Here is a 21,291-nt window from a genome sequence, read left to right on the forward strand (position 1 = left end):
CTAAATCTCCGCCGCTGCTCGTGAAGTCTGTTATTGTCTGCAGCGTTGACGTCACATCAACTGCACTGCAGCTAATCAGTGAGCTTAAATGTTTTTGTTTGTTTTTTTATAACAAATGCACCCTCATTCTTTTAGGCGTAAAATAGGACCAAATTGTCTCAAAAACTCAAAACTTTGCAACACAAATTTGACGCAAAGTAAGCTGGAAAGCAGGTACAACACTCCCAGCAAAAATGTTATCCTCTAATCCCTTCTAAAAATGTATGTGATGTAGAGTAGATGCATTAAAATACTTACCATTGTCGTCTTAGCTGATCTCCAGCGCCGCTCCAGTCCTCTTCTGCATCATGTGACCTCTAAACACACTCACCAGATCATACAGAAGTTTACGTGTGCCCTCGAAGTCATATTTACAATTTACGAGGCTGAGGCTCCATAGGCTGGCATTACCGGAAATAGCACAGCACACCCTGTTGTGATCCAGCAAAGATGAAGAGCGGTCACATGATCCAAAAGAGGAGCTGAGCTGTGCTGGAAACTGGGGAAGACGATGACTGGTAAGGATTTTAATGCATCTACCCAGCTTCACATATATATTTAGAAGGGTTTCGGTGATAACATTTTTGCTGAAATAACTATTTTAAATATTTTACTCTGCAGAGATGTTCTAAAACATCATTACAGAGAAAGTAAGTTGCGAGAAAGGGGAGCTCTGGGCAGACATAGCCGGACTCCACAATGAGAAGGCAAAGTTGGTTTATTACTATTTCTGCCTTCCCGGTTGCTGAATACAGAGCACTGAATGAGCAATCACGTGATCAAAGGGTGGCAGCAGAAGCTGCTGAGTTGCAGCAGACCCATACTGGATCTGTAGTTCTAGCGGGAGGCTCAATTTACTCTGTAACTGAAGCTAATTGAAATTTGCAATATAAAAATGTATTTACCGTAAATGTTGAAATGCCACCAGACATCTTTTATGACCTTATGGGTGGCATAAGGTGTAAAATAAATAAATAAAAAAAATTAATAAAAATCAAGAATAAATAAAACAAAATAGAAAAAAAAAGAAAGTCACCTCCATGTCAAATCGCTTATATCTAGCGCCACCCCAGTTGAAATTAAACATATATCCAATATATAAAAATATTTTCTACAAAAAGGAGAACACAGTTTAAAATGGTTTTTAGTGGTCCAATGTAGAGCTAAAGTAATATATAAAAAAAATATTGTGAAAAATATACGTTTTATTTCCTTTACATTCCCCCCCATGATCAGCAAGAAAGAAACAAAACAAAAAAAAGAATCTTCTTAAATCGTCTTAATTAACATAAGAATATTATCTTATGAAGACATTGTAAATTATAGTTCTTAATTAGTCCTCAAAGCTAGGGATGAGCGGACCAGTGGCAGTTCAGGTTCTGGTACCCGACCTTCACGCCAAAGTTCGGTTTGGGTGCCAGAACTGTACCCGAACTTGAACCAGAACCTGAACCCCATTGAAAAAAATGGGGACCCGAACTTCTGAGCTGGAAAATATTCTCTCTCTGCAACAGACTTTCCCTGGAACTCTGAACATTGCAAAGGACTTCCGGGAGAAGTCTGTGTTCGGCGTTTAGCACCGCACACTAAGGCTATGTGCACACGTTGCGTTTTTTTAATGCTTTTTATATGCAAATTTAAAGCTGTGTTTTACAGTACCAGCAAAATCTATGCAATTTCAGAAACCCCATCCACACACGTTTTTTTTTTTTACTGAATTGGAAAACTGCTGCGTTTTTGAAAACTGCAGCAAGTCACTTCTTTCAGCGTTTTTTCAGCGCTTTTTAACCCATAGAAAGTAATGAGTAAGTGCAAAAACGCAGCAAAAAATGTAGGCATCAGGTTTTGCTGCATATTTATTGAAAAAAAGCAAGTACAGCAGTATGTGAAACACATTTATTTTTGTGATTTTCCCAAGTTTAAACCATAATGTCTTGGTGTCATCACCTGAGATGGCAGTTTAGGATTAGTACAGTTTAATTAAATTAGTGATATGTGTAAAGTAAACACTGACTAACCAAGGTGTGAAATTGAACAATACCTGACCAACTCATGGGCTAGCCAAAGTGTGAAAGTAAACAGTGTGCTACAAACTCCATACTCTGCCAATGTCTTAGGTAAACTATTCCTGACCAATTCACCTCCATCTGCTGTTACATTTGTAATTATGTATTTTTTCATGAACTATTTTGTTCAGAATAGTCACTATTTTTTCAGACATAAAAATCTTTTTCCACTAAATAATTTGATCAAATTGCCCTTTTTCCAAAAATGGTTTTATGGTTTCACATTGGTGACCCAACACCTTGCATTGTTCATGCTTCTGTGGTGGAAGCAAAGCTGAACTTGGGGATCCTAAAAAATGCAGCAAAACCTGTTTATTGTAAGCATCTTCTTTACTGCCAAGAGAACAGCTTTTACCTGCAGAAAAAAATGCAGCAAAAATGCAACGTGTTAACATAGCCTAACTCTGCGGTACGAACACCAAACTTTTAAGTCCGGGCTCGCTCATCTCCACTCAACGTATATACCTCAGGCTGTACTCACATACAACTGTCAGGTTATGGCTGAAAATCGCATCGGCCTGGGCCTCTGTAGTCTTTTCACTCCATGTGACTGATGGATAATAATGGCCGCTCAGTTTGTACACAGGTATTGCAGCTCAGCTTCACTTACTTCAGATGAGCTGCAATACCAGATGCAGCCCATGAACAAAGGTTATGAAATTGTTTCTAAACTCATACAAGCGCCTTAATCATCTGATAAGCAGTTTAGCGTTCAATCTGTTGTGATTAGGTTTATAGAGCTTGTGAAATCAGAGCCGTCTCGTACCTGTTTTTAACGACAATGCTGTCCTGATACAGGCGATCGTACATGCAGATCTTCAGGTCAATGTTGGATCTTGGAACATACACAGGAACGTCAATAGCAGAACCAATAGCTGTCACAAGAATCTGAAAACAAATGGTGGACTATTAACAGGGTAATTCATAGTCATTTCATCAGTGTTAGCCCCCTAACTTTAGGTCATATATACACTGCTCAAAAAAGTAAAGGGAACACTTAAACAACACAATGTAACTCCAAGTCTATAACACTTCTGTGAAATCTACCTGTCCAGTTATGAAGCAACACTGATTGTGAATCAGTTTCTCCTGCTGCTGTGCAAATGTAATAGACAACTGGTAGAAATGATCGGCAATTAGCAAGATACCCCCTATAAAGGAGTGGTTCTGCAGGTGGTGACTACAGACCATTTCTCTGTTCTCATCCTTTTTGGCTGTTGTTTTGGTCACTTTTTCATTTTGCCATTGCTCTCACCCCTAGAGGTACAGTAGCATGAGGCTGTGTGTACAGTACAACCCACAGAAGTTGCTCAGGTAGTGCAGTTCATCCAGGATGGCACATCAATGAGAGCTGTGGCAAGAAGGGTAGCTGTCTGTCAGCACAGTGTCCAGAGCATGGAGCAGATACCAGGAGATGTGGAGGGAGAGATAGGAGGGCAACAACCCAGCAGCGGGACCACTACCTCTGCCTTTGTGCAAGGAGGAAAAGGAGGAGCACTGCCAGAGCCCTGCAAAATGACCTCCAGCAGGCCACAAATGTGCATGTGTCTGCACAAATGGTTAGACTCCATGAGGGTGGCATTTGCCACAGAACAACAGGATTGGCAAAGTCGCCACTGGCGCCCTGTGCTCTTCACAGATGAAAGCAGGTTCACACTGAGCACATGTGACAGACGTGACAGAGTCTAGAGATGCCGTGGAGAGTGATCTGCTGCCTGCAACATCCTTCAGCATGAACGGTTTGGCAGTGGGTCAGTAATGGTGTGGGGTGGCATTTCTTTGGAGGACCGCACAGCCCTCCATGTGCTCGCCAGAGGTAGCCTGACTGCCATTAGGTACCGAGATGAGATCCTCAGACTCCTTGTGAGACCATAATCTGGTGCGGTTGGCCCTGGGTTCCTCCTAATGCAGGACAATGCCAGACCTCATGTGGCTGGAGTGTGTCAGCAGTTCCAGCAAGATAAAGGCATTGAAGCTATGGACTGGCCTACCCGTTCCCCAGACCTGAATCCGATTGAGCACATCTGGGACATCATGTCTTGCTCCATCCACCAACGTCACGCCATAGACTGTCCAGGAGTTGGCGGATGCTTTAGTCCAGGTCTGGGAGGAGATCCCACAGGAGACCATCCGCAACCTCATCAGGAGCATGCCCAGGCGTTGTAGGGAGGTCATACCGGCACGTGGAGGCCACACACAATACTGAGCCTCATTTTGACTTGTTTTAAGGGCATTACATCAAAGTTGGATCACCCTTTAGTGTGTTTTTCTACTTTAATTTTGGGGGTGACTCTAAATCCAGGCCTCCATTGGTTAATAAATTTGATTTCCATTGATGATTTTTGTGTGATTTTGTTGTCAGCACATTCAACTTTGTACAGAACAAAGTATTCAATGAGAATATTTCATTCATTCAGATCTAGGATGTGTTATTTGAGTGTTCCCTTTATTTTTTTGAGCAGTGTATGAAGCCTGTAGATTCTTTTATCGTTCAGAACTATGGAGGCACTATGAGTGCAACAGTCTCCAAAAGGCACCATGCTCGCTCTCCTAGAAGCAATTTTTTTGTAATGAAGAATATTTCCGGAATATTGAAACATGACGAATTTATTCCCAAATATTTCCTATGTACATGTTAGTATGAAATCTGATGAATACAGAAGTACAGCAGAGGCCAACAGATATGTTTTTGTATAGTAAAGTGTAAATGAAGCCCTTTTTATCAATGTTGTAAACCAGGGCTAGGAGTGTGCAATTCTTGTGACTGCGCAGGGTGTGCAACCCGTGTGACTGTGCAGGCAGGGTTTGCAACCCGTGTGACTGCGCAGGCAGGGTGTGCAACTCGTGTGACTGCGCAGGCAGGGTGTGCAACTCGTGTGACTGCGCAGGCAGGGTGTGCAACTCGTGTGACTGCGCAGGCAGGGTGTGCAACTTGTGTGACTGCGCAGGCAAGGTGTGTAACCCGTGTGAATGCGTAGGCAGGGAGTGCAACCAGTGTGACTGAGCAGTTGGTATCACAGATGGCCTGGCACTCAACACTTGGGACCACCACAAGTTAACTGTATAGAAGTTTATTTTAGATACTACATGTAGAGTTTGTGAGACTTGATTTGCAGCACCCGGTCCAGCAGCAGGGTCAGTAATCTGTAGCTGTTTGGTGGGAGCCCTGAGAACCGCCTCCTACATCCCGGCATACGCAGCTTTTCACCAGGCCGGCAAATCAACACAAAAGAGCAATGGATGCCAGCATGTAGGAGGCAGTTCTCAGTTCTCTGGGCTCCTGTCCGATGGCCACAGATTACTGACCTGGGCCCTGGAAGTTGATTCGTTTCATCTCTAATTTTAAGATTTTTTTTGCCGAAATCCTAAGAAAAAAACCCATTCAAATCTGCTTGCAACAAACTTCCCACTCTTTTGAATGAGAAAATGAGCCTTTAGTGCGAAAATTGCTATTTTGCACATTTTTAAACGTGTTAGAAAAAAAGTGGCATGTCAATTCTTTGATGCATTTTCTTTGCGTAAATTTGGCAAAACATGCATTTTTCAACTTATTGTGGTTGCTGGAGAAGTTTTGGCATCAAAAACCGCACCATATGAAAATGATAAACTCTTCAAAAACCAGATGGAAAACATGCAAACAATGCATCAATACAGCTTAAAAAAACGTGTATCTGTGATGCTGAGCCACTTCTCACGTTCAAGCCGTGAGTCAGGATAGTCATGGAGTCCGAGGTCAAGAGCCGGGAGGGTACATCATAAACAGAGAGAAAAGACAAAGGCGTAGTCAGGTAACGATCAGAGGTCAGAATACCAGGAAGATAGCAGATCAGAGCAAAGGGGCTAGGCAAATGGATGGTCAGAACGAGATCCAAGGTCAGGCAGCAATAGATCTACAAGCAAAACACTAGGCACAAAGAAACAAACCACACAGAGCTGAATCTATGACTGTCAGCTATCTGGGATTCCCAGCCAAGTTAAGTAGCTGAGTAATCATTAGGAACAAGGAACACCTGACGAAAGCTCAGCATCTCCCAGTCTCAGATTGGCTGTCCAAGCTGTCAAACAAAACACAGACAGCTCAGCACGCCCCTGCACCAGACTGGATGACTGAGCTGTTAATCACTGCACAGACAGCTCAGAACGCCCCTGCACCAGACTGGATGACTGAGCTGTTAATCACTGTAAAGACAGCTCAGCACGCCCCTGCACAAGACTGGATGACTGAGCTGTCAATCACTGCACAGACAGCTCAGCACGCCCCTGCACCAGACTGGATGACTGAGCTGTCAATCACTGTGTTCAAAACATACTGAGGGGGTGGAATCATGACAGTATCTTTACAAAAAAACACATCAAAAATCACATGCTTTTTAGAAGCATTTTTTACTTGTAGATTTTTCTAGCCTAAAAATCCACCTCCATATGAATATACCCTAAGGCTCTTTTATTAGATTATTTATGAAGCTATTATTTGGGCACAGCATGTTGGTATTGCTTGAGTCCTACACGGTGATATTTATTTTGTGTGGCTCTGTGCAGTGTATGGTTTTTGCAGTGTATGTTGTTGCTATTTAGAAGATTGAATTGAAGATGAAATAGATGCCTTAATGGCACTATACATTGTTTTTTTTAGCGATGTAAGACCATATTCCGAATATGGGGGGAGACAGAGTACAACTATTCTTGGTTGGACATCATTTGGAAATATTTGAATGCCTAAAGCAATAATTTGATTTGTGCTATAAAACATTGAAAAACAATTAAAAAAGTAAGAAACTTTGCACACAGCCACAAAATAAATGCTACTTAAGAATTGTACTTGGGAGAAAAGCGAGATAACTAAAAGCCTGAGAAAAGTTTTGGCCAACAACTGCTTATTAGTTTAGAAACTGAAGGAAAGTCTGAGACTATCTGTTGCCGCTGGGTAACAGATCAAACAAGTAATGATCTCATGGTTCAACTATATTTTTGGAAAATTCCCTGATCATATTTCACAACTAACTGAAAGGAAAGCGGAGCTGAAATGAAATCTTCTTTTGAAACATTTGTGTATTCCATTTTATTTAAAAAATCAGCATGACTCCATTTCATCTGTGACTAGAGATGATTTATAAAAGGATGGTGCGGTCTAGCTTACAGACAAACATCCCAATTCAACCCAAAGGCGGTTGATGGTGTCTTGCTCGGGGCTCCACGAAGGTGAAGCAAGTTCTCCCATACTGTTTTTCATCCGGACTGCACTTTGTGCATGGTGGCCTTGTCATGCTGAAGCAGAAAAATGCCTTGTCCAAAAGTTGGGAGCGTGCAATAGTCTACAATGTAATTTCATGCCATCATTTGGTGTATAAATCTGAAATACTGTCTGGAAGCCTTTTTCTCCAGTACTGTCGGCTGTTACAACTGAAACTATTAAGGCTCAATCAGGTGACCCACACTGAAACCACAGTCACAATGAAGGGCACATGAACAGTCTAATTCACATGAATGATTTTGCACGTTGACACAGTGTCCAGGGTGATGCAGTCTTTAATAGCTCATATATCAGCAGAGCTTCTATCCTGCACTAATTTCCTATTCAAGTGCTTTTCTTCTTATCGATAGCCTGTTTTCTCTGACCTCCGAGACTGTAGCTACTTTCTCCCCTCTTCACCTCTCCTCACTGTAGAAATCTGTGTACAACCCCCTCACTATCACTAACTTCCTCTTCAAGTGCTTTTCTTCTTATCTATAGCCTGTTTTCTCAGCCCTCCCTGAGACTGTAGCTACTTTCGCCCCTTCTCACCTCTCCACACTGTAGAAATCTGTGTACAACCCCTTCACGATTACTAATTTCCTCTTAAAGTGCTTTTCTCCTTATCTATAGTCTGTTTTCTCTGCCCTCCCTGAGACTGTAGCTAGTTTCTCCCCTCTTCACACGGTAGAAAACGGTGTACAACCCCCTCACTATCACTAATTTCCTCTTCAAGTGCTTTTCTCCTTATCTATAGTCTGTTTTCTCTGCCCTCCCTGAGACTGTAGTTACTTTCTCCCCTCTTCACCTCTCCACACTGTAGAAATCTGTGTATAACCCCCTCACTATGACTAATTTCCTCTCCAAGTTATTTTTTCCTTATCTATAGCCTGTTTTATATATAGCGTTATAGCTATAGCATTGTGTAGCTTCAGTGACCACTATGAAAAATAATATTATCTAACAAAAATATTACAGTAAATCACATTTCTAAGAATCACCAATCCAAATTGATAAAAGAGCACAGAGAGCAACACATTAACCAATATTCCCCAAAAAAAAATGCTACTTACAGTTTTGCAACTTTGGTTTTCAAAAGTAATATCAAACACTGAACTTGATTTTCCTGGAAAGGTCGGAGTAAATATAACTGGTAATTTAACAGAGGAAAAGGGTTGTATCTCTCCATCTGTCACCTGAAATACAGATGACATCAAACAAAACAAAATCAGCATGGAACAAATATGCGGAATTGAAGGGAAGCGAGGAAAAGCAAATCTTGGCAACAGAAACAGTAATATAGAAGCCTCTATACCAGAACCTTGGAAAAAAAGAACAATCCTCCCACCTCGCACCGCCCAAAAATACAAAATGTATTGACTGTGAAGGAATCCCTAAGAAGGCAGGGCCAAAAAGTCAGTGATCTATAGTAGTTCTATGTGATGGACATTCTTTAAATGCCGCACTATTTTTTTTTTACAGTGAAAAAATATTTTACCAGATTTTGTTTTTACAACAGACAATGCACTGATAAATGATTTCGCATCCAAAATCAACATTAAAAAATCCTTCAAATCTGCTTCTACAGTAACAAGCTTGCCATTCATTTGAATGAGAATATTTTCCAATTTTCCTTTTTTTGTAATTTTTAAAATGTAAAAGATGAAAATATATATATTTTTGCCTAAAATACAAAGGAATTGTTTCATCTTTAACTTTAGGCCTTTTAGAGATCATTTCATCTTTAACTGTTCACAAGAACAGTAATTTTGACCAGGGGTGCACAAACTTTTAAATACCACTGTATACACAGCAAATCACACTTACATATTACATACAGTGGGTACGGAAAGTATTCAGACCCCTTTAAATTTTTCACTCTTTGTTTTATTGCAGCCATTTGGAAAATTCTAAAAAGTTCATTTTTTTCTGATTAAAGTACACTCTGCACCCCATCTTGACTGTAAAAAACAGAAATGTAGAAATTTTGGCAAATTTATTAAAAAAGAAAAACTGAAATATCACATGGTCATAAGTATTCAGACCCTTTGCTCAGTATTGAGTAGAAGCACCCTTTTGAGCTAGTGCAGCCATGAGTCTTCTTGGGAATGATGCAACAAGTTTTTCACACCTGGATTTGGGGATCCTCTGCCATTCTTCCTTGCAGATCCTCTTCAGTTCCATCAGGTTGGATGGTGAACGTTGGTGGACAGCCATTTTCAGGTCTCTCCAGAGATGCTCAATTGGGTTTAGGTCAGGGCTCTGGCTGGGCCAGTCAAGAATGGTCACAGAGTTGTTCTGAAGCCACTCCTTTGTTATTTTAGCTGTGTGCTTAGGGTAATTGTCTTGTTGGAAGGTGAACCTTCAGCCAAGGTTGAGGTCCAGAGGACTCTGGAAGAGGTTTTCATCCAGGATATCTCTGTATTTTGCCGCATTCATATTTCCTTCAATTGTAACCAGTTGTCTTCTCCCTGCAGCTGAAAAACACTCCCATAGCATGATGCTGCCACCACCATGTTTCACTGTTGGGATTGTATTGGGCAGGTGATGAGCAGTGCCTGGTTTTCTCCACACATACCGCTTAGAATTATCACCAAAAAGTTCTCTCTTTGTCTCATCAGACCAGAGAATCTTATTTCTCATAGTCTGGGAGTCCTCCATGTGTTTTTTAGCAAACTCTATGTGGGCTTTCATATGTCATGCACCGAGGAGAGGCTTCCGTCGGGCCACTCTGCCATAAAGGCCCAACTGGTGGAGGGCTGCAGTGATAGTTGACTTTGTATAACTTTCTCCCATCTCCCTACTGCATCTCTGGAGCTCAGCCACAGTGATCTTGGGGTTCTTCTTTACCTTCTCACCAAGGCTCTTCTCCCACGATTGCTCAGTTTGGCTGGATGGCCAGGTCCAGGAAGACTTCTGGTGGTCCCAAACTTCTTCCATTTAAGGATTATGGAGGCCACTGTGCTCTTAGGAACCTTGAGTAAAGCAGAAATTCTTTTGTAACCTTGACCAGATCTGTGCCTTGCCACAATTCTCTCTGAGCTCCTTGGGCAGTTCCTTTTGAGCTTGATCTTTATGTTGGTGTTACATATTACCGTACATAGACTGGAAACCTTACACCGACTGATACAGCGCTCTTACCTCACCCAACCTGATCTCAGCACTGTCCTCCAGAGAATCCTCGAGTAAATCTTCATCAACCGCAGGAGATTCTTCAGTAACACCTTCTAGTACATCCAATCCATACAAAAAAGAAGGTTACATGTAATGGTGCTATAATCAGTATGTGCACTTTTCATATACATCCACATTCCTGGTTTATGAGTGCTCTGACAATACCTTGTAAAAAAAACAAAAAAAAACAATGGACATGATACTGATCGGTCGGTGGAGATCCAACTGCAACTATTGGAATTTTTAAAATTCAATGGTGAACTTTAATCCCTGTTACAAGGTGGAGCAGCATGTCGAGCTCTCGACCACCACTCCATTCATTCTTTATGGGGCTGACGAAAAAAGCCGAGTGCAGAGCAGCCACTTAATTCAGACTGCATGCGATCCATCCTTCAATGCATGGAGTAAGTTTGTGAGGATTCAATCAATACTTTGCTAAGTTGTAACAATCAAGTTTTGGGTCGAGCCCAATGATAAAAAACTGCAAAACTCTTTGTTCACCAAAGGGAATTTGTCAGCAGGTTTTTGCTACCAAATCTGAGAGCATCATGATGTAGAGAAATTGACCCTGATTCCAGCGATGTATCACTTACTTTACTGGGTGATGCAGATCTCTGAATGCTGAGCCCTGTATTACCTCGCCCACACTGCTGATTGGCAGCTTTCTGTGTACACTGTGCATAGACAGAAAGCTGCCAATCAGTGGTGGAGGCGGGGATGGACTATCTGGCAGCTGGACAACTAGTCCTGTAGTGATAATCTCCTGCTGATAAAACAACGATTTTATAAAAACTATAGCAAGCAGCCCAGCTCGTTACACGTTGCTGGAATCAAGATCTCTGCTCCTACATCATGCTGCTTTCAGATTAAGTAGCAAAAACCTGCTTCAAAATATAATGTGGGCATACTGCTATTTGACACATTTTAGTTGATCCAACTCTTGCAATTTTTTAACCTGCTGCTGGATCCAAAACTTGTTACGACTTTTTCGTTCCCAGACGTGCTTTCAACTAGTTTTTTCTCTGTCCTGCTCTGATTCATGTTGCCCGTGGTTCCAGCAGCATGCACAAGCAACGTAATAGAAATAACTTGTACCCATTGCAGTATTTGCACCCTTTGGGCTCTCGGCATCCTCTCCACAAGAACTGATTTCTTCATACACTACATCTGATTGGATCGACTTTTGGATCTCTGTGCTTTGATCATTGAATTCTGGAGAGATTTTCTCCTTTGCATCTGAGGATATGTTGTCAATTGTAGTTGAAGGCATCTGAGAAATACAAAAAAAATGTGTTTTGTTTACAAATAAGAGGCAAGAAAAAGACAAATTGTTAATATAATTCATATCAGAATTTGCATATGGATTCAGTCATATTCCCGGATAAGCAAAATCTATCCTGACTAAAGCGACCCTCCAACCCTGATAGTAACGTGACTATACATTTGTAAGTATAGGCCCCATACCTAATGTCCTTCGTTCCGCTACAGCTGCCTCCATCTGTGAGATTAGTGCACCTAAACTGATACCACAGAGACATGGGGGGGTGATGCAAAAAGTCTAAAGCGGGCTTCACCTGCCTTTTCTCTGCCGCAGGATAGACGTGCCGCCATTGTCATCAGGACTGGTCCACCCCACACCAACAGAAAAGCAGGTGTCTCCTTTGTTACCATCACCCTTGGCTAGACATATAACGTGAGAGACGTGAAATGACTGACTTAAAAAAAGCATGATTTTACGATATTCGGTCAGGAGTTGTTTCTGCTATATGTTTCGGTATGTGGCCACCCGATGGCAGAATCATGAGTTGTAGTCTGTCATGGGTTTTGGCATTATGTTGCAATGTAATAAATGTGTTTTAACATGTGCCCTCTTAATTGTAAAATGCTGGGGAATGTGTTAATAAATAAAAATATTATTATGGCTATTTTGTATTTTGAGATATTGCCGCCCTTAAAGGAAATCTCAGAGAAAGGGATAAAATGGCAGCTGTCACATATTTCAAACAGCAACGTGTCAGAAACACTGCTCAAGACATGTGTATCAACTGTCAGAGGAGCAGCATTGTGAACCCACATACCTGATCAGCTCACTCCGCCGGGGAGTAGGGTTTTGACAGTAGAAAAAAAAACAACTTCTTGGCTTAGTGAATGGATTGGGCAATTTTTCTCCAGCCTCAGTCATTTTACGTGCTCATTTATAAACCTATTCTTTTCAGTCAGCCTGATTGTTTAACAGCAGGGCACGGAGACTGAGAGATCAGGACTGATGAAGGAGAAATAAAGCCTATAGTGCTCAATCTGCCGAGGAGAAAGTTTTTTTTCTTCTGCTTTATGCCTGCTCCCTGGCAGAGTGCGCAGATCAGATCTAATCTGACTAACTAGACACGTCTGGAGCTGTGCTTCTTGAGGCGGTAACCCGTCCTGGCATGTGACTAGGATGGGTTGCAGTTTGAAATATGTGAGACATTCTTGGGGAAGCCCTTTAAATGTTATCGTTTCAACAAACTTGGCATAAAGGAATGGTACAGGCGAGTATAAGATCAGAGAAATTAGCTTCTTTCTTCATTTATGAGCCACCCCATTCCACTATCTCCCCCCCAAACTCCTGAACTCATAATTCACTCTGACAAGGCAGATAAAATCCATATTGATCAAAGCAAGATGGACTGCCAGCTCACTGAAAGATCAGGTAAAAGTTCCTATTTACGCGTATGGAGGGAAGAGGATTGAGGAACATTCAGCACAGTGAGAGAGCAGGCCGACATAGGCAGATCCTACTGCAGCTGCTAGCAAATTTATTATACTTCTGTGCTGGATTCACAGCTACACTGCTCAGCACTGCTGTATAATGCCCTCCATGCTGCTGCTGCTTCAGTCTGTGTGCTACAGAGAAGGAAGAGCAGGACTCCATCATTTCAGTTTGTGCTGTGTATTGGAAACCTCATAGAAGGTAGTGTCCACCCACTAGCTAAGAGACAACTTAATTTTTTTTTATAAAGCCAGAAGTGTGGAAAAGTGATTAAAAATGCAGACTAAGTCATATAATGGTCTGGAATAGTGATATGCATCATGTACTGTACACACGACAGCTTCTGTCCCACTCAAATTTTGAGGCACATCTTTGCATTCAGTGAGGCATGGTGCCCCACTGTCCCACTATAATGCAGTCTCTGTGACTTGTGGTCTGTATTTTGGGGTTTTATGTGTAAAAATCCATCTTAAGTCATCATACAGAGATGTGGTCCCAGTTTGCATGATCCATATCAGTATTTCAGCACACACTTGGTTTCTTACTCACCATGTCCTCAGAGGAGACGTCTGGAGGCGTCTTCTGTAAATTATTTGCTTGTGTTATTGGCTTCACAGAAAACCTCGTCCCAAGTGCTCCTTTATTTATCAATGTGATGTACTGGGTGATGGTCTCTCCGATGACATGTGTCCCAAAATCAATGCATTTCTTATCTATAACCAGCTGTAAAATATGTCTCTGGTCAGATAACTATTAATATTTATGACATTTATACCTTCCAAAATGAATCATATTGATATCATATTATAAATGCATGTTTTCTATGTTTAGAGCCCATATATCACAGGGCGTATGACACATTACTTATAGATGCTTCATACTGTAGCATCTATACCGTTAATAACATTTACAATGCGTAAACGGACATCTGATCCATCATTCTAGATCACATTGATGTCCTACTAAAAGGTTATCACAAATTTATAATAACCACTCTCATATGTATAAAATTTAGCTCTCCGCCAGAAGGAAGTCATCTATTGAAGGCAGCTATCCCATAAGTAAATATTGGACCCTTTAACGTTCCACTCCAATGATTTATTTCTTACTTTTCTCTTTGTTAGGGATCACATACTCACCGGTCGCCGTCTTCTCCTGGTTTCAGCTCTGCTCCGCTCACATGTCTGCATTTGTGATCTGATGAATCACATAATGGTTGCTGTCTGGAGCGGAGGTCACTTTTTGGAATTTTCTCAGTGCAAGTCTATGAGATTCCACATAGTTATCCGGCAGGTTACAGATGCAGACACGTGGTGGTGGAGCAGAATGGAGCGCCACTGAAAGCGGAAAAAGACAGCAACTGGTGAGTAGGTTACTACCTTAATTGACGCCTTCGAAATGTGGTGCTGGAGAAGGAAGTTATCAATACCATGGACGACAAGAAGAACAAACAAATCAAGCCAGACATGTCACTGGAAGCAAGGATCACCAAGCTACGACTTGTCTACTTTGGACACATCATAAGAGAGCAATCACTGGAGAAGGAAATCATGGTGGGAAGAACAGAAGGAACAAGATGAAGAGGAAGACGGCAATCACTGGAGAAGGACATCATGATCAGAAGAGTAGAAGAAAAAAGATGAAGAGGAAGTCCAGCAACCTGATGGACTGATACTATCAAGATAACGGTGGAGAAGACCCTGGTGGACCTATCTAGGCTTGCACAAGATCAATCTTCCTACAGAGCGTTCATCCATCAAGTTGCCATGGTTCGAGATCGAGCTGAAGGTCGGTAATAATAATAATATTAACACTTGTGATACATAAAAAAAGGGGAAAATGTAAAAAAAAAATCACTAAGGGCTTTAACGGGTACCTGTCACCAAGAAGGGCTATTTGACCAAGAAGGAAAGTGATGGGGTGCTACGCCAGATGACCTGACTTCAACAGTCACCAGACCTGAACCCAATCGAGATGGTTTGGGGTGAGCTGGACCGCAGAGTGAAGGCAAAAGGGCCAACAAGTGCTAAGCATCTCTGGGAACTCCTTCAAGATTGTTGGAAGACCATTTCCGGTGACTACCTCTTGAAGCTCATCAAGAGAATGCCAAGAGTGTGCAAAGGAGTCATCAAAGCAAAAGGTGGCTACTTTGAAGAACCTAGAATATAAGACATATTTTCAGTTGTTTCACACTTTTTTGTTAAGTATATAATTCCACATGTGTTAATTCATAGTTTTGATGCCTTCAGTGTGAATGTACAATTTTCATAGTCATGAAAATACAGAAAAATCTTTAAATGAGAAGGTGTGTCCAAACTTTTGGTCTGTACTGTACATTGGCCAATTTATGTGCTAAGTACCTTCTTTTTACTGTCAATTTTTCCACAGCAATATTGCGGTTCCATTTTTCCAATATTCCATTTGCACCTAATCTAGATCTTACTTATTTTTCATGGCAGTAACGCAGTTCCAATTTTCTAAATTTACTATTCTAGCATCTTAGAGTGCAGCTAAATATTTTTCTTATGTTTTTTTGTAGCATTTTAGAGTAAAACCTAACTGGCTGAAATCGCATAGCCAGGCTCTGATACATGCTGCCCGTGGTTGAGGCAGCATGAATCTAATGACAGCTTCACTTTAAGGAGGACATTAGTCAAATTAGAATCTTCTCCAAACAAAAAGGCACCTGTCTGCAGCAATATCAGGGTTCTTGCCCCTCGCCATTGCAGGCTCGGTGAGAGGTCTTTCACGGGAATCTCAGAGCCCCCATTCCTCCATACACAGACCACGAGGCTGATGCAGCCTGCTAAAATTCTGACAATCTACAGAATCCAAGAGCTGATGTATTCAAGTGCCACTTCTGAACTCCATCCCACCATGGACTCAATTTTTGTCCTGAATTTTTGGAAAGATTAAATTATGGCAGAGCGATTTTATAGCCAATGCTTTCATGATGTTGTCTCCAAGTATAACAAATGAATTGGTACTGTGGTCAATTTCACTTTTTTTTTGAAAAAATAAAAGGATTATTAGTTTACTTACCAAGACTTTAGACATCCAAACCTCGTTCATCTAGGAGTGCACAGGCTTTATACAGGCCTTGCCAAGTAGTCCAGCACTTACATAGAATCTTCAAACTTTATTTCAATTAATTTTCACCAAAAAATAAACATCCAGCTAATTAAAAAAAAAGGTATCCTTTCGAGGCAAGGATGTAAACTAATGCTACACTATTTAAAACCAATGAATGATTAGATCATCAGACACGAGCTTGTAAGATGTGTTCTAGGGCGGTTCCGAAGAACTATTAACCCTTGGACCGAGGGAAGAACAATAAAGAAGTTGGTAAAAACAAGTTATCACCTATCCGCAAGACAGGTTGGTGGAGTCCGACTGCTGGGACCTGCACCGATCGGTAGAACGGGTCACTTTTATCCCTGTTAGAATAGAGGGGCAGTTCACATGTATAGAGAATGAATGGAGTAGAGAGATAAAAGTTGTCCATTCTACCGATGGGTATGGGTCCCAGTGGTCAGTAAATTATCACCTATTCTCTGGATGGTTCATAACGTCTTTTAACTAGACAACCCCTTTAAAATCACAAACAAATACCATATAATAAATCTAAATCCATATTGTAAATTAAGTTTCACATATACATTCTTAGGGCAGCATGGTAGCTCAGTGATTAGCACTGCAGCCTTGCAGTGCTGGGGTCCTGGGGTCAAATCCCACCAAGGACAACATCTGCAAGGAGTTTGTATGTTCTCCCCGTGTTTGTGTGGGTTTCCTCTGGGTTCTCTGGTTTGCTCCCACGCTCCAAAAAAAGACATACTGATAGGGAATCTAGATTGTGAGCCCCAATGGGGACAGTGCAAATAATGTCTGTAAAGCGCTGTGGAATTAATGGCGCTATATAAGTGAGTAAAATAAATAAATAAATTACATCATGGTTCGTTGGTTTTAACTAGTGTGTAGCATTAGTTTGTATCCATGCAGTGACAAAAAAACTGTCACGCCTCGAAAGGATACCTTTCTTTTTACTTTGCTGGATGTATATAGTTTTGTGAAAGTTCATGCAAATAATGGTTGAAGATTTTATTTTATAACCAAACGGTACAGCCCAAATGTCAGGGTATGATTGGCAAGTGACACTTGCACTCTTGAAAAGATTGTCAGTGTCACTTGTTCTCCTGCAGAGGGATTCAATGTATTAAAAGGGGTTTTCTAAACATCATAATAGTTTAAAATTGCAATATGCATGTAAAAGCCGGCAACTTTGGAATTGACTTTTTATATAAAATCCTCCCCTTTCTCAAGATTGGAGAGTTTTTAATTTTATTTTTTCAGCTCATTATATAGGTTACTGGCCATTACTGCAGTGGATGGAGAGTGAATGGGGTTAAGCAGTAATTTCTGCACTGCAGGTGGCCAGGAACATTGCTATGCGGGGGAGGGAGGGGATGCATTTCGAAGAAGCCTTGGTGCCTGGCTAGTTTTCCAGCTCCTTCGTTCTGCAAATTAGTGGGTGGGCTTCAGTCAATTGGATAGTAGTAGCATATCCTAGCGAGATGCCATCACGTTTTAAGCTCACAATATATCAGTATTCTGGAATGGAAGTACAACGGTAAAGTGTATTCTGATGTTGCTACGTTGCTGGATACAGCGGCAGTCACCGTACCTCACACTTCTTCGTTGCACATTTGACTGGAACAGAGAAGGGTCCGGTCTGTGCCAGCATCATCACTTCTCCTTCTAGATCTTCATTAATCTAAATAATGAATAATTCATTAGACACAGTCAGCAAACACAAAAGCTTCTCAGTTCACTCATTTCGGACTTTGTCCATCATACTATAATTCTGAAATCGATGTCATAAAAGAGCGAAACAGAAGATAAAATTTCCTCCCAATCATCCAGATAATCTGGTAATCTCTAGAACTCTCCAGGTTATCAAACATGGGGGCACTATATTCAATCAGAAGTGGGTACACTACAGCAGGATCAGCTACGGGGGACCTACAGCAGGATGAGTTATGGGGGCACTACAGCAGGATCAGCTACGGGGGACCTACAGCAGGATAAGTTATTTGGGTACTACATCAGGATGAGTTATGGGGGCACTACAGCAGGAGAGTTATGGGGGCACTACAGCAGGATGAGCTATGGGGGCACTAAAGCAGGATGAGCTATGGGGGTACTACAGCAGGATGAGTTATGGGGGTACTACAGCAGGATGAGTTATGGGGGCACTACAGCAGGATCAGCAATCGGGGCACTACAGCAGGATCAGTTATGGGGGCACTACAGCAGGATCAGTTATGGCGGCACTACAGCAGGATCAGTTATGGGGGCACTACAGCAGGATCAGTTATGGGGGCACTACAGCAGGATCAGTTATGGGGGCACTACAGCAGGATCAGTAATATGGGCACTACAGCAGGATGAGTTATGGGGGCACTACAGCAGGATCAGTAATCGGGGCACTACAGCAGGATCAGTTATGGCGGCACTACAGCAAAATCAGTTATGGGGGCACTACAGCAGGATCAGTTATGGGGGCACTACAGCAGGATCACTAATATGGGCACTACAGCAGGATGAGTTATGGGGGCACTACAGCAGGATCAGTTAGGGGGCACTACAGCAGGATCAGTTAGGGGGGCACTACAGCAGGATCAGTAATATGGGCACTACAGCAGGATGAGTTATGGGGGCACTACAGCAGGATGAGTTATGGGGGCATTACAGAAGGATCAGCTATGGGGGCAGTACAGAAGGATCAGTAATCGGGGCACTACAGCAGGATCAGTTATGGGGGCACTACAGGAGGATCAGTTATGGGGGCACTACAGGAGGATCAGTTATGGGGCACTACAGCAGGATCAGCTATGGGGGCACTACAGCAGGATCAGTTATGGGGGCACTACAGCAGGATGAGTTATGGGGGCACTACAGCAGGATGAGTTATGGGGGCACTACAGCAGGATGAGTTATGGGGCACTACAGAAGGATCAGTTATGGGGGCACTACAGAAGGATCAGCTATGGGGGCAGTACAGAAGGATCAGCTATGAGGGCAGTACAGAAGGATCAATTATGGGGGCACTACAGCAGGATCAGTTATGGGGGCACTACAGCAGGATCATTTATGGGGGCACTACAGCAGGATCATTTATGGGGGCACTACAGCAGGATCATTTATGGGGGCACTATAGTAGGGTCAGTTATGGGAGCACTACAGCAGGATCAGTTATGGGGGAATTACAGCAGGATCAGTTACGGGGGCATTACAGAAGGATCAGCTATGGGGGAACTACAGCAAGATCAGTTATGGGAGAACTACAGCAGGATCAGTTATGGGGGCACTCAAGCTGGATCAGTTATGGGGGCACTACAGCAGGATCATTTATGGGGCACTATAGTAGGGTCAGTTATGGGGGCACTACAGCAGGATCAATTATGGGTGCACTACAGTAGGATCAGTTATGGGGGCACCACAGAAGGATCAGTTATGGGGGCACCACAGCAGGATCAGTTATGGGGGCAACACAGCAGGATCAGTTATGGGGGCAACACAGCAGGATCAGTTATGGGGGCACCACAGCAGGATCAGTTATGGGGGCACTACAGCAGGATCATTTATGGGGGCACTATAGTAGGGTCAGTTATGGGGGCACTACAGCAGGATCAATTATGGGTGCACTACAGCAGGATCAGTTATGGTGGCACTACAGCAGGATCAGCCATAGGGGCACTACAGCAGGATCAGTTATGGGGGCACTACAGCAGGAGGATCAGTTATGGGGGCATTACAGCAGGATCAGCTATAGGGGAACTACAGCAAGATCAGCTATGGGGGCACTACAGCAGAATCAGTTATGGGGGCACTACAGCAGAATCAGTTATGGGGGCACTACAGCAGAATCAGTTATGGGGGCACTACAGCAGGATCAGTTATGGGGGCACTACAGCAGGATCAATTATGGGGGCACTACAGCAGGATCAGTTATAGGGGCACCAAAGCAGGGTCAGACATGGGGGCACTACAGCAGGATCAGTTATAGGGGCACCACAGCAGGGTCAGTCATGGGGGCACTACAGCAGGATCAGTTATAGGGGCACCACAGCAGGGTCAGTCATGGGGGCACTACAGCAGGATCAGTTATAGGGGCACCACAGCAGGGTCAGTTATGGGGGCACTACAGCAGGATCAGTAATAGAGGCACTACAGCAGGATCAGTTAGGGGGGCAATACAGCAGGATCAGTTTTAGGGGCACTACAGCAGGATCAGTTATAGGGGCACTACAGCAGGATCAGTTATGGGGACACTACAGCAGGATCAGTTATGGGGACACTACAGCAGGATCAGTTATGGGGACACTACAGCAGGATCAGTTATGGGGGTACTACAGCAGGATCAGTTATCAGATCACTATAGCAGGATCAGTTATGTAGGGACTACAGTTGGATCCGTTATTAGGTCACTATAAGTAAATGAATTATGGGTGAACAACCGCAGGATCAGTTATGGGGCACTATAGTTGGTGCTGTTATGGGGGCACTACAGCAGGATCCGTTATGGGGGCACTATAGCTGGTGCTGTTATGGGGATGCTGTGGTTGTCCTAACATATATAAATCTATAGACAAAAAAGAATCTATGTATGCATAATGTTTTTTACAAAGTATACAATTCACTTTACTATAGAGTGAATAAATCATGAGGTTGTTTAAATACAGAAATGTCCTATATAAAAGTAATGGTATCAGCTTACCATGGGTTTAAATATTACAATCATTTCACAGGACATTCCCGCTGACATCTGTCCTGGAGGGTCAAATCTATGAAAACCAAGAGAAAAACAAAGGGATTGCATTTGGGTATATAATCCTCTGCTTGTGCAGTGGTCTCTGAACTACATTTCTCCGGCAATTGTAGGTCTCAATTTGGTTTAAAGGGAACCTGTCACATGTATGACCTACACTAAACCAGCCCCACCATCATTATGCCTCTCTTTTACAGCATTACTG

General features: G+C 42.5%; 1 protein-coding gene across 2 annotated transcripts in view; it reads right to left on the reverse strand.

The window, feature by feature from the left end:
- Positions 1-21,291, reverse strand: part of CFAP74 (cilia and flagella associated protein 74) — a 157,095-nt gene that overhangs the window by 83,884 nt on the left and 51,920 nt on the right. Inside the window, exons 15-21 of one of the 2 annotated variants that reach the window (XM_073656878.1) lie at positions 21,036-21,102; positions 17,940-18,029; positions 13,808-13,981; positions 11,605-11,779; positions 10,477-10,559; positions 8,409-8,531; positions 2,872-2,993 (exon numbers count right to left, since the gene is read on the reverse strand). In XM_073656878.1, the coding sequence (XP_073512979.1) occupies positions 2,872-2,993; positions 8,409-8,531; positions 10,477-10,559; positions 11,605-11,779; positions 13,808-13,981; positions 17,940-18,029; positions 21,036-21,102 (834 nt within the window). Of the gene's footprint in view, positions 1-2,871; positions 2,994-8,408; positions 8,532-10,476; positions 10,563-11,604; positions 11,780-13,807; positions 13,982-17,939; positions 18,030-21,035; positions 21,103-21,291 lie in introns of both variants that reach the window. The other variant, XM_073656877.1, reaches the window with a different exon arrangement.

This window comes from Phyllobates terribilis, unplaced genomic scaffold (assembly GCF_046119375.1).
Source record: "Phyllobates terribilis strain yellow unplaced genomic scaffold, ASM4611937v1 Scaffold_12__6_contigs__length_324123572, whole genome shotgun sequence".
Classification (NCBI taxonomy): Eukaryota; Metazoa; Chordata; class Amphibia; order Anura; family Dendrobatidae; genus Phyllobates; species Phyllobates terribilis.